Consider the following 12,474-nt stretch of genomic DNA (forward strand, 5'->3'; position numbering starts at 1 on the left):
CAGTTTATTGTGTCCATTAAAATGTTCACTATGTCCCACGTTTTGTCCAGTCACGCCTGTAAATGCTTGCTTATGTGGCAATTATCTGTGTTGACACTATGTAAATTGTTAATTTGGTGTGCACTCTTTCCCAGACAGGCCCACATGCTTAATAACATGAATTAAGTCATAAGAAGAAAAGAAACTAAATATTGTAATCTTTTATTGAAGATGAAAAGTAAGAAATAAACACAATCCAGTAACATTCAACACAAGATTGAAATATACATGAGCTATAGTAAATCACTTGAAAAACAATATGAAGATATATAAAAATATATTGTGATAGATAAGGGGGCATGTATGTATTCTTAATAAACAAAGCTTAAACCATATATATATATAACCAATACAGAGTATTCCTTTTTGCAATATCCTCTGGTTTATATGCTCAAAAATGAGAAGTTAGGTGCTTGATGTTACTTTGGGAGGAAAGAGATGTGTTGCAAATGTGCCTGAAAGTCTTTGTACTGTTTTCGCTCAGGATTGCCAGTAAACAATTATTCATGTACTACTCAAAAAATGTACATAGCAAGTCAAGTGGCATCCCAAAGAAATAAAATAAATGCACATCCATTTAACTTGTCAGTAAAAGCCAAACAATAAAAATGGACTACATCAAAGTAAATTCTCACTCTCTCTCTCTCTCTATCTCTCACTCTCCCTTTCTCTCTCTCCCTCTCTCTCTCTCAAGATCTCCCTCTCTCTCTCCCCCTCTCTCTCTCTCTCTCTCAAGATCTCAGGGCAGTGCGAGCTTTGTCCAGGATGTCTTTTCTCATTCTTGGGTAGTTTGGATGAGCAGCCAGAACCTGTGGATGGAAGTACAGTTTTATTCATGAGGGAAAAAGGATCAAAGCTCTTAAGACTCTCGTAACCATCCAGTTGTCTCACCTTATGACACACATCTATGGCATCAACATGCCTCTTTGCTTTCAGGTAGTTGAAAGCAAGCTTGTATCCTGAAAAAAAAAAAAACCCAAAACAAAACATTTGTTACATGTTTGAAATACCTTTTGTCCTTATAAAAAGAACTGGACATGTGATTTTGGTTGACATACCAATTGTTGGGTTAGTCCGATTTCCATATTTCCAAGCCAGTTCATAGTTGAGTGCTGCATCACGGAATGCCTGCTCTTTTTCCATTATGTAGCCCAGATATTCATAAACTTTACAGCATGACTGCAGAAAAAAAGTGCAATTATTATCAGAAAGAATTAAAAAACATAAAAATCTGCACCTGCATTGTAAATAAACACAAATATTTCAAATAAGGAGAGTGAATTGGATTCCCTCATAACAAAAAAATATACTTCATTAGTGTCAACATTTTCAGGCTGACCTTGTTATGATTGAGACATCTCTTTAAGAGGTCTGCAGCCATGTCATACTTCCCCGAATGGATGTAGATGTCTGCCAGGAGCAGCCAGCTCTTCTCAAACTCATCGGCGTCAACAATGCTCCAGTTCATCTTAGCTATGCGTTTGAGCTGGTTCCTGGCTCGAGGAGTTTGTTTTAGCATCATGTAAGCTGTCGCCATGGCCAGTAGGGCTGGCACATGGTCTTTCTGAATTCAACCAAAGAATCCTTGTTAGACAGGATGGATCTGACAACATCTTCCCACTCCCATTTGTTCAGACAAAAAACATATTGACTTTATTATAAGTTAAATAACACTCAGAACTGAACTAACATAGCAAACAATGATTCATACTGTACACAATTCATTTAAGGTTTTCCTGATCCAATACAATGAGTAGTTTATAACCAAATGGTATGATGTTAAGAGAGCCTGTAGTAATTGACAGATCCTGGTGTGGGTATATTTACACAGGAGAAAATGATGTAACTCATGCACACCATCTGGAGTTTGCTTACCTCATTGTTTGCAATCTCTGTAAAAACACTGAGGGCTTTCTCTACATTGGTCCTCTGTTTAGTCGCCAGAACGCAGTAGTTCTCCAGGATACGGAGCTGTATGTGTCCACCTGGTGTCTGAGGCTTTAACTCCTTCAGAAGCTTCTCGGCTGTTTTTACAGCAAGCTGCTCTGACTCCTGCTTCTCTGTGGAGTTCCTGATGAAAAAAAAAGGAAAGTTGAATCATGTGAGCATTATGGCGCTTAGAAGCAAGTCTGTGAACTGTGGGTAAAAAACAAGAATATATAATAGGGAGTCTAATCTTTCAGTTACTATGCTCCATACTATTTATCAAGTAGACTTACCCAATTTCACCATCTAAATTCTCAAATACTTCTCCTCCCATGGTGTCATTGTCAGGATTTAGGTAGATTTCAATCATGCTATAGATAGCATTTTGACCCCAATCGTTGTCTTTCCGTGCTTTGTTGAAGTGTCGCAGGGCATCATTGGAGGCTCCTGTGTACCTGAACCGCAAGCACAGGTTTAGTCACATAATGTGCAAAATTTGAAACAGATGTCCCTGGAATCTTAAGAAAACACTCTTAACAGACGTACCAAAGATAAAGTCCTTTGCAGTAGTTAAACCCAGGGTCAAATCTGGTCCTGGAAGTATGTTTTTCTGCCATATCAAGAAATCTGGGCACCTCTTCCAACTTCCCAGCTCTCCGCAACAAGTCAATAAGACGTGACAGTGTTGGATAGTTGTCTGAAAATAACAGGTGCAATTATTATGCTTTCCAGAGGAGTTCATATCATCAAATCACATTTACATTCACAACATGTTTCCTTAGTAACCTCTAAAACTTTCACTAATTTTGAGGGGTGGTAGTGTATTAATGTCTTAAGAGACTGATGGCAATCTTGCACCTGGTTTGCGCTCCAGTAGTTGTTGAAAGTGATAAACGGCCTGTTCATAGTCTTGCTTCCTGAACATAAGGTCAGCCATCATCTAAGAAAAAAAACATATGTTAAAAGTAATATCTACAAATAAGTTCCAAGAAAGGTTATGTTGATGAAAACATGATGAAAGACAGACAGGACAAACCAGAGTTGCATCTTCATTAAACTGGTCATTCTTCAAAATGACACTGCATTGCTCCTGGCACGCATCAACCTCATCCAGAGTAAGGTAAAGCCGTGCCAACTCCAGCATCACCTGGGGATAGGGAGCCATTACTTTAGTTAATGTGACAGAAATCAGTGTTAAATAATGCACGGTAGATAAATCAGATCTTTTTCTTAAATCAAACTAACAACATGTATCACAACATTTTATAAATATAGGGATGAGTTTCTAAAAAGATGCCAGTGCTTGTCAACCACAGCTGCAGTGAGTACACAGGATGTTTGTGATTCAGCTGCACTGACCTTGCGATCAGTCTCACAATACACAAGAGCTTCTTTGTAGAATTTGACTGCTCTCTCATAGCCCCTCTGACTTGTGTAGTGTTTAGCGATCTCAGCGCAGATCTCGGCAGCAAGCTGCTTCTGCTTGGGGATGGCGTCAGGCTGCTCCAACTGCACCCGTTTCAACACCTTGGCCTGCACATCACGGGCCTATGAACAGCATCGGAACAAATGCATTATGGAAATAACTACAATAATCATCATCTCTATGAAGTAATAATACATGAATTAAAATGTTGGCAGAATTTTGTTACTGTTGTCTTTTAAGGCAGAACAGTAAGAAGTGTTTAGAAATAATCACCTTAAAGTTTTGATACACAATGTGAACAGGAGACTTTTTGCCTCAGAAAACCAGAGAACCTGGAAACACTTACTCTTTGCAGGGACAGTAAAGCTTCTTCAGTTTTGTCAACCTTATTTTGGATCTTTGCCAACAGGACCAGATAACGGCAATCATCTGAGAGGGCTGGTAGTTCATTCACTTGGTAGATACAAAGAATATGTTAAATATTAGAAACATGATGTCAGGAGTCCTAGAAAATAGAGTTCAGTGTGTGTACAGTACTGTGAAGTCATTAGTACCAGGCTCATGGTCCAGAGCATCATGCAGGACTCTCTCACAGCGCTCATACTGTTTCATCTTCATCAGCAGCTCAGCCAGGTCGTAGCGCAGGAAGTTCTGTTGCTCCGTCTTCAGAGCAGCTTCATAGTAATTTATTGCCTATGTAATAGCAGCCTTGTGTCAACATTGGGTTTCTCTGTGAGTGAATAACGCTTATCTTTAAAAGCATATGATGCAAACCTTGACGTAGTTATGAGTCTTGACCAGAGCTTTCCCAATCTTGCTGGCTAAAGCACCATCTTTGGGGTTTTTCTTCAGGGCATGCTCGTAAACCTCAATGGCTTTCTCGGGCTAAGGATAAACACATCTTACCATAAGTGATGTGATGATTTGAAGTTTTTGTAAATATTATTTAGGAAGTCTGATACATGTCTTTATTTACCAAATACTGCAAACACATGGTAAACACATTAAAGGCTGCTGCATGCTGTAAGAGCCATTAGGGACAATTAGTAGAGGTAAGATCTCTTAAGAAGCTAAGCTCACCATCCATAAAATCATGCAGGTAACCATACCTCCTTATCTTTCACACACTCATTCACTAAGGACTTGTAGGAGGTATTTTTGCACTTCCTTATTCAGCCGTCTATCACTAAGGTTTAGGTTTAACAGTTTTGAAAGAGATTTGTTTTGCTTTTCATTTATTTCATTAGTGAGAGATATGCAGTTTGTGTTAACCGCCTCCTCATATTTCAGATGTTATTTTTTACAGCTTTTGACTAGCTTATCAATTAAATCAAGATAAATTAAGCTTATCAAGCTGCTTCAGTATAGTGATGTTTGCTTTATACTGTGGTATAACATTTTTTTCTCATAAAAGGCACAAGTGGACTAAATAATCACTTCCCATATTAGTTAGATATTTAGCTAATTTACTCCTCCCAATTTAACATTCTGGGTTGAGCACTCACCTACAACAATGAGATTATTTTTTTCCTTTATTATCAACCCATGTATTATACTGTGTTACAATCCTCTCATTTCCACTTGACCTGATGATAAGTTGTTTACTTTTGTTAAGCTTCTGTTTACATAGAGTGTGCTTCTAATGTTCTTTTACGAGCCACTGTGAGCATGCAGGAATTGATATTAAAATGCTTTCATACATTCATTACGTTGATCCTTATCTAATCTTGCACAGATGTTTTTGTTGCCGTTGTTTGCTCTCTCACTTCATTCTTAATGCATTGTTTTCCAGTGCTTTTAACTTTTTTCTTAGTTTGAACACTTAGGTATCTACAGATTCTGTCATTTCAAGTATGTGTGCACAGCCTAGTAAATAAATGTTCCAATTGCAGCATTTCTCTATACATTTGACTGGGATTAGACTTATTAGTTTATTTGAAGCATGCAGCAGCTTTAAAACCATAATAACCTAATCAATACATATCTCATCAAACACAGATTCATTGCATCTCCCACTTACTTCTTGAATGTTCATGTAAGCATCACCCAGTAAGAGATATGTGTGAGGAATGGGCAGCTTCTCCACCATTTCTCTGGAGAACAGACAGAAACATTCCATCACATGGTGTACAGTGCTTGATTATGCAGACATATGTATGTACTGGTCTGGTTCAGTCATGCTTTTCTACTTCTCAGCTGTCAATATTAGTAGCATCAAGGACCAGAAGGAGACAGGAGAGTGCTATTACATTTACAATGCATTACATTTCACACAGACTATATTTGTTCATATGTTCAACAGCTATCTTACATCAAGACCACTTAAAGATGTCAGTGTACTTGTTGACGAGGTTTACTGCTCACCTGTAACAGCTTGCATACAGATGTTTTTCTTTTCTGTGGTTCAGATATATGTCTGCCATTTTCTCCTTGGCTTGGATGTAGTAGGGCTGCTCAGGGGTAATGTTTCTGAGCATACTCAGTGCCAACTCGGTGTCACCACGCAGCAGGGCCAGGTCTGCATTGGCAATAGTGACACGCAACTCCTCAGGAGTGCCTGAGAACTCATTGATGGCATCCTGCATTACTTTGGCGGCTTCATGCTGTAATATTAAATCAATTTTTAATTATTGTTTTTTCAACAGGATAATATCATGTGCATGCCTTTTTACATAAAAACTCACTATTTTACCTGTTCTCCATTGAGCCACAGGCCCTCGGCTAACTCCAAGAAGACAGAGACACAGTCAGCAGGACTCAGCTCAATCTTCTTGATCTTGGATTTGGATGAAGATCCAGCCCGGCGGACCCCTGGAAGACTCATGGCCATCTGCAATGTCTGAATAGCCTCTGTCAACTCACCCATCTTCTTCTTTGCCTGAGCTTTGATCAGGTGGTACAACGGATGTTCTCGAATCTGAAAAGGACAAGAATGCACCATGCAATCAATCAATCAGAAATAATGTACTTCTGACATTTAACAATACACACAGCTATCTTTTCAGATACGGTGTATCCATCTCATGCTATTTTCTCATGTATGCCAATTGTGGTATTAATGTCTAAATGAGGACAAGCTGAAAAGCTCCTAAATGTCAAACAAAAAGGTGGCAGAACTGTATTTGTATACTGATATTACTGTAATGCTGATGGTGATCTTACCTCAAAATTATGGCTGAGGCAGAGTTCAAGTGACTGGGAACACAATGTGAAGTTACCCTGCAGCAGATGGATCTGTGCCATAAGCAGATGAGCATCTGCATGAGAAGGACAATGGTCCAGGCAGTGATGTAGACTGCTCTGAGCTGCATCAATGTCACCTGAACAAACACAAAGGGAATGCAGTTTGAAACAGCATCTACAAAAAAACAAAAAACAAAAACAAACATATTTTAAATGTGATGCTCACCAGACTGATATCTGACTCTGGCTAGCAGGAAGACTCCTTGAAGGAGACCTGGCACAATCTTGACCACCGTATCCAGCAACGTGGCACAGTGCTGGAGCTGAGGAGCAGGAGGGTGGCCTTGAGCTGGAGGCTGAAACATCAACAGTAAGTCTTTTTTACTTTTTCAAGATGAGTCTTGAACCCTATCATACAGTGCCATGACCAAATGTGTGAAGTAAAATACACAACCAAAAAATGGTTAAATAAATGTAAAGTTACTGAGGTACAATTGCAGTGACTATATTTATGGCCAAGAATTTACAGACATTGATGAGTCTCCAAGTCATACCTTAGCAGGACACAGTGCAAGATACTCTTTGACGATCTCCAACAGGAATTCAGGGTTCAGCTTCTGAAAGTACTCCACCCCCAGAGGTAGACTCTGGAGTGTGGAGAAGTGTGTGTCCACAGCATCATTCAGCAGGTTGGTCACCTCTTCCTGAGGCTGGCGCTTTTTCACAGCAAGCACTGCACGCAGGTAGAGTAGCTCCTAATGGGGTTTAAAAAATAATTACAGGTGAAAAACAAAAAGAGTTTGATGGAGGAACACTTGATAAGGGGATTCTGCACAAGATGGATCAAAGACATAAAAACAAACAGTGTGGTTTGTGCTTAGAAAAACAGTAAATAAGGATAGGTTTTTTATTCTACAATACTTCTAATATAGTAAAGGTCACTTCATGTTACCATGGGCATTTATAAAAAAGACATTACCCCTGATTTTCCAATGGATTGTTGAATCTCTGTGAGAAATTCCAACTGTTGCTCTGCATCTTCAAGGTGGCCCTCGATCAGCTGGCAATGAATTATACCTACATAGATAAAAAATGCTATATCTCAAGAAATCTTTTTAAAAGTATGTATAGATCTAGGGTGTAGGCATTGTAGCTAACATTAATCATTGTAACATATTACCAGTCAAAGCGGAAACGCTAGTTTCATCCAAAGTCATGGCCGTCTTGTACCACTTCATGGCCTCCTTGATTCTGCCCTGAAGCACCATCTGGTAGCCCAACTCTGTGGCTAAATCGGAGTCTCCCGATGCCAAAGAGAAACCTCTTTCCACCATTCTGAACGTCTGCTCGATCACTTTCTCACTTCGTCCACACTATAAGAAAAAAAACAACGATAAATGCTGTAAACGCTGAAATTCCAAGACTGACTGATTTCAGTCAGCAACTTCTTCAAAGATGTCTTCAGAAAAAAGGCCCAATATTGTAGCATCAAGAACACAGATAGAAGACAGGAAATCATCTTACAACACGGGTGAAAGGTAGAGACATCCTGTAGAAAAGCTCTGGATTGTGTGGTTCCACAATTTCCAAGCTGCTGATGAGGTTTGAAAGCTGCTTTGTTGACTGCCAGGGGGGAAATAGAAATAGTTTCTGTGAATTGATCAGCACTTTGCCACTGTTCCATCATATGTAAATGCGAGTAGTTCACATTTTAATTTGATTTCTGCTGATTTGCTACTTTACCTCAGTAATATCGCCATCTCTACATAAGGAATGTAGGGCTAGCATCTGTAGGGCCTCCAAGTTATTTTTATCCTTCTGTAAAAGCCTGAAAAATGACACAAGGAACAGTGAATAAAGTCCATCTACTATACTTAATAAGCTTGGATTTCTTTGATTGATAGTAATAGAATAGCTGATACTGCTATTGTACTGTGTTGGGCTCCCAGACAAATAACTCAAAAACTAAATTTAGGAACTGTGAAGGCTGTAAAAGTATACTTTTTGTTGGTTAGACCCCTCCTAACTCACAACATCCCAGTGAGGGCACCACTATGGCTCTGTAGATGGTGCAACCTGAATAATCACTCTTCCCCCTGTTCAGCAAACCTGAACCAACGAATCCTTCAAATGGCGTTAGACTCCAGCACTTTGGCTCAAAGGCCTTTTTATGTCGTCTGACACTGGCTTCTGTCCAGATGGGCGAGCACAAACAATAGCTTAGTCAGTATACACTGGTTCGAAGCATCAAGCTAGTGTTTCATTTGCACTTGAATGTGGAGCCATTTGTAAAGACAGACTGTGTTTTTTTTTCTTACATCCCTGGTGGTGATTACAAATGTTTCCTGCTCCTTCGGCTCTCACCAGAGACACTGTAAGTGTTTCTTGTGAATTTGTTAAAAAATCTGGGTAAGAGAGCTCAGACAATGTTGCAGCGAGGCAGATGTGACCTCTGTGTATGATTTAACAGAAGCCTCCTAACCACCTCAATCATTACCTGTGTGCTGCGTCGATGGTTTGCTCCCAGTCTTGAAGACTCAGTAACAGTTTCATCTTCTTGTTGAGAGCAGGCAAGAATCCAGGGAAACTAACAATTATTTGGTTAGCCACCTCTAATGCTCCAGAGTAGTTCTGACGATATTCATAGTATTGTGCCTAGGAGAGACAAACCATCACTTAAGGTGTATGATATATACAGGCTAGTAAACAGCATTAATCTATATTAATCATTGCAAATAAAATATCTAAATGTCTAAAGGTAATAAACTTATCAAGAGCAACAAATAGAAGCAATATCTCAAAAGTTATCAAGGAATAATCTTGTCCAAAGGAATTGGAAGATATTAAAAGTACACCCAGCACAGAATGGCTAATTTAAATCAAGAAGTGACTCAGGTAGACACCAACAATACCATAGGCATAAACAATGTGGGAAATTGTAGCACTTGTAACATTTTCAACTGGGAATACTTAATAGTCAATATGGAGCTGCATTTTCAATCTCACCTTTCCCATCAAGGCAAAAACATCTAGTCTCTCTTTCAGTCCCTCATCAAAATACTTGCCAGCCTTTCTGGCGTAGGTGTCTTTACCAGATGTCACATCTATCCAGGCTTTCAGGATTATTCCCTGAACAACAAATATCAGTCAATTGAGAAGCCAGAATGCCCAGTATATCATAAGAATAAATAAGACAAATAATAGTTCACAGAAATAGGACAAATATGCAAGTCTCACCTCACTAGAGCCATTGGAGAGTTTGATCATTCTCTCTGTGTACTCCCTTGCTTTGTCATTTCGCCCCAACAGCCAGAGAAACATCCCAGCATTGTACAGACTCTTGGGAGATGCACTTTTACGATCTTCTTTGACCTTAGCATCAAGGTCTTGAATGACTTCTCTGTCTGTGAAAACAAACACACTTATTAGAATATTACAAATAAGTGTGTATAGTGCTTTAACCGAGTATGGGTAAACACCTGTGACAAGAGGACTTTACTGGCTTACCTGGCTTAGTCTTTTTTTTCTCCGCATAGACCAGAGCCATTAACGTGCAGAGAGACACATCTCGACTATCTCTTATTGTGTCCAACTCTATTGTGGCTTCTTGAATTTGGTCTGTGGTAAAATAAAAATAAAAAGACATAAGTGCACATGTTACAGATGACTAGGAGGCTCATGTTATGATCTGATTTGATAATTTCACACTTACCTTGCATTAGGGTACCATATGCATGCCAAAAGCTGTAGATAGGATCACTGCTGTATATCCTCTTAGCAGCTGATGCAGTGTTTACGGCGTGATTGAAATATTTTTCATAGCAATAGTACCGGATCAAAGCCTAGGGGAAAAACAACGAACTGTTAACAAAACACGGTTTGTAATCACAAGCTGCATGTAACATCTAAACCAAAGTTGAAAGGGGGAACCCTGCATTTGACGTTAAGCTATAGCACATTTTAGCTTAAGCTTAAGTAACTTCATTATTGTCCAATAGCTATTCTCGCTATGTTGAACAGCCCTCTCTCATTTAACCTAGCCAGCGTTACATATCTTAGTACATATTAGCTAACCTAATGTTATTCAGTTTACTAATATCTTAGTTTAGTAATAGTGATATTGAACCATTAAAAAGCTGTCCACTTACCAATGTCTCTTCGTTCTCCATCTTGATTGAGATATTGTGTGCTTATACAGTAACAGCCGTGTGGATAACTGCCTATTTACTCCGTTTTCATTGTACTGTAAGATAAAAGCACTATCATTATTGAGGTTTTTGTTATGTTTTCGACATATTGAACCAGCTGCTCCTTATGCGTTGCTCGGTAACTTAGTAACAGCTAGCTTCCTTACTCTTGGGTTATTGTACTCTCAGCTTTTCCTTTCAGGCATCACTTCCTTCACGGCTGCTTTTATTACCTGCTCCCTTAATATGACTAGCAGATGCAAACCACAAGTATAGCTTATACAATTTATTCATACTTAAATAAAACTTAAATATTTGATTGGTAAAGTTTTGGGCGGTAACTGACAGAGCGTACAGATCTCCAAGTCTAGGTTGTGGCCTTAAAGACCAAGTTCAGGAAAAAGTGTGCACCACTTCACCGCCATCTTTACTTTTGAGTTGATGTACTTTCGCCTTTGTATCTCTAGGTGGCGCAGTCATCCTTTTCTTAAATGTCATCACAGCCGGCTACACTACAACTGCTACAACTAGCCTAGTGGCTTGATAATAATAATAATAATAATAATAATAATAATAATAATAATAATAATGAATTCAAGTATTTAGCTGGTACTAATTAAAAACATAAATATTTTAAATAAACCCTCTGTGTGTGTGTGTGTGTGTGTGTGTGTGTGTGTGTGTGTGTGTGGGTGGGTGGGTCGGTGAGTGTATTTGGGAAGGTTAAAATAATTGATGAATTTCTAGAAATGTCATGATTTTATAAGATGGCATGTTTTGAATTCTAGGGATTTGATGCAGCATACAGAGAAAAACTATTGCATGTCAGAGTAAGTTTAACCTACTTTGAATTTATGGAAATTATTGGAGGAAGCTCAAATCATTCCAGTGAACTGGATTACAATCAAAGAGGTTGAATTAATGCAGTTGGTTGGGTTAGTATTGGACTGATCTTCTGTTTTCCAGACCTAACAGTTTACTGTCTTCAATTAATGAGAGAAATTTAGAGATAATGTCAACACTTTATTCATTTTTGTGTTATACAAAACTAGATTATTGTTAAGCTCATCCAAACAAGAAATTTTGCACAAATTCCTACAGCTTTACATAGCTCAACACGTACAGTGGAAACATATTTCCATTCAACCAGTGGTAATTGTTGGCCCAGTGTTATACAACACCGTGCATTGACTGTTGAGTATGAACCCTTGATATCTACAGTGTTGAGTCTATGGCAGGAGCAGCCAGTGTCCAGCATGGGTGCAGCTGTTCCAAGAGAGACCTTTCCATGCCTTGTCAGATACTATTTAGCACTAACTCTGGCACATAATCATTACTCTCTGCAGCAAACATCAATGGAAGAGTAAATCAGGTTGGTATTGAGTTCTGAGCATGTGCAGCAATGGGAAATGCCTGTGTGCTGTACCAGACAATGCAGCTCACAGTTTTGAACCCATACATTATAAGAGGTTTACCAGAATAAATACATATGAATAATAATATCAACTACTTAATATTAACTATTTTGTGTTGATTAATCTATATTAAATACATGAAATGTTCAATTACTCACACAGAACAGTTACATGATAGATATTTGAGGTGTTGTACTCAGAAAGAGCAATAAATACTGTATGGGTTGTTGCACTTACAAAGAATGCATCTGAAAACCTATTAGAGGAAAGACTGTGGAATATGTACCCCCTGGGATAT

The 12,474-nt window shown here is 38.8% G+C and overlaps 1 protein-coding gene across 1 annotated transcript; it reads right to left on the bottom strand.

Annotated features, from left to right (window-relative positions):
• Positions 1-755: 755 nt before the first annotated feature.
• ttc21b (tetratricopeptide repeat domain 21B) lies at positions 756-10,858 on the bottom strand. Its single transcript, XM_053328486.1, has 29 exons — positions 10,723-10,858; positions 10,287-10,416; positions 10,082-10,192; positions 9,812-9,978; positions 9,581-9,703; positions 9,072-9,229; positions 8,318-8,402; positions 8,099-8,197; positions 7,755-7,947; positions 7,554-7,651; positions 7,129-7,329; positions 6,801-6,930; positions 6,554-6,711; positions 6,084-6,308; positions 5,756-5,994; positions 5,412-5,484; positions 4,166-4,276; positions 3,946-4,084; positions 3,738-3,844; positions 3,325-3,513; positions 3,002-3,112; positions 2,824-2,905; positions 2,512-2,662; positions 2,259-2,420; positions 1,915-2,110; positions 1,379-1,603; positions 1,098-1,218; positions 931-998; positions 756-848 (listed from the first exon to the last, which is right to left on the bottom strand). The coding sequence occupies exons 1-29, from the start codon at positions 10,741-10,743 to the stop codon at positions 771-773; spliced, it is 3,951 nt and encodes a 1,316-aa protein (XP_053184461.1). The 5' UTR covers positions 10,744-10,858; the 3' UTR covers positions 756-770.
• Between the last annotated feature and the right edge of the window lie 1,616 nt (positions 10,859-12,474).

Source organism: Scomber japonicus, chromosome 11 (genome assembly GCF_027409825.1).
Source record: "Scomber japonicus isolate fScoJap1 chromosome 11, fScoJap1.pri, whole genome shotgun sequence".
NCBI lineage: Eukaryota > Metazoa > Chordata > Actinopteri > Scombriformes > Scombridae > Scomber > Scomber japonicus.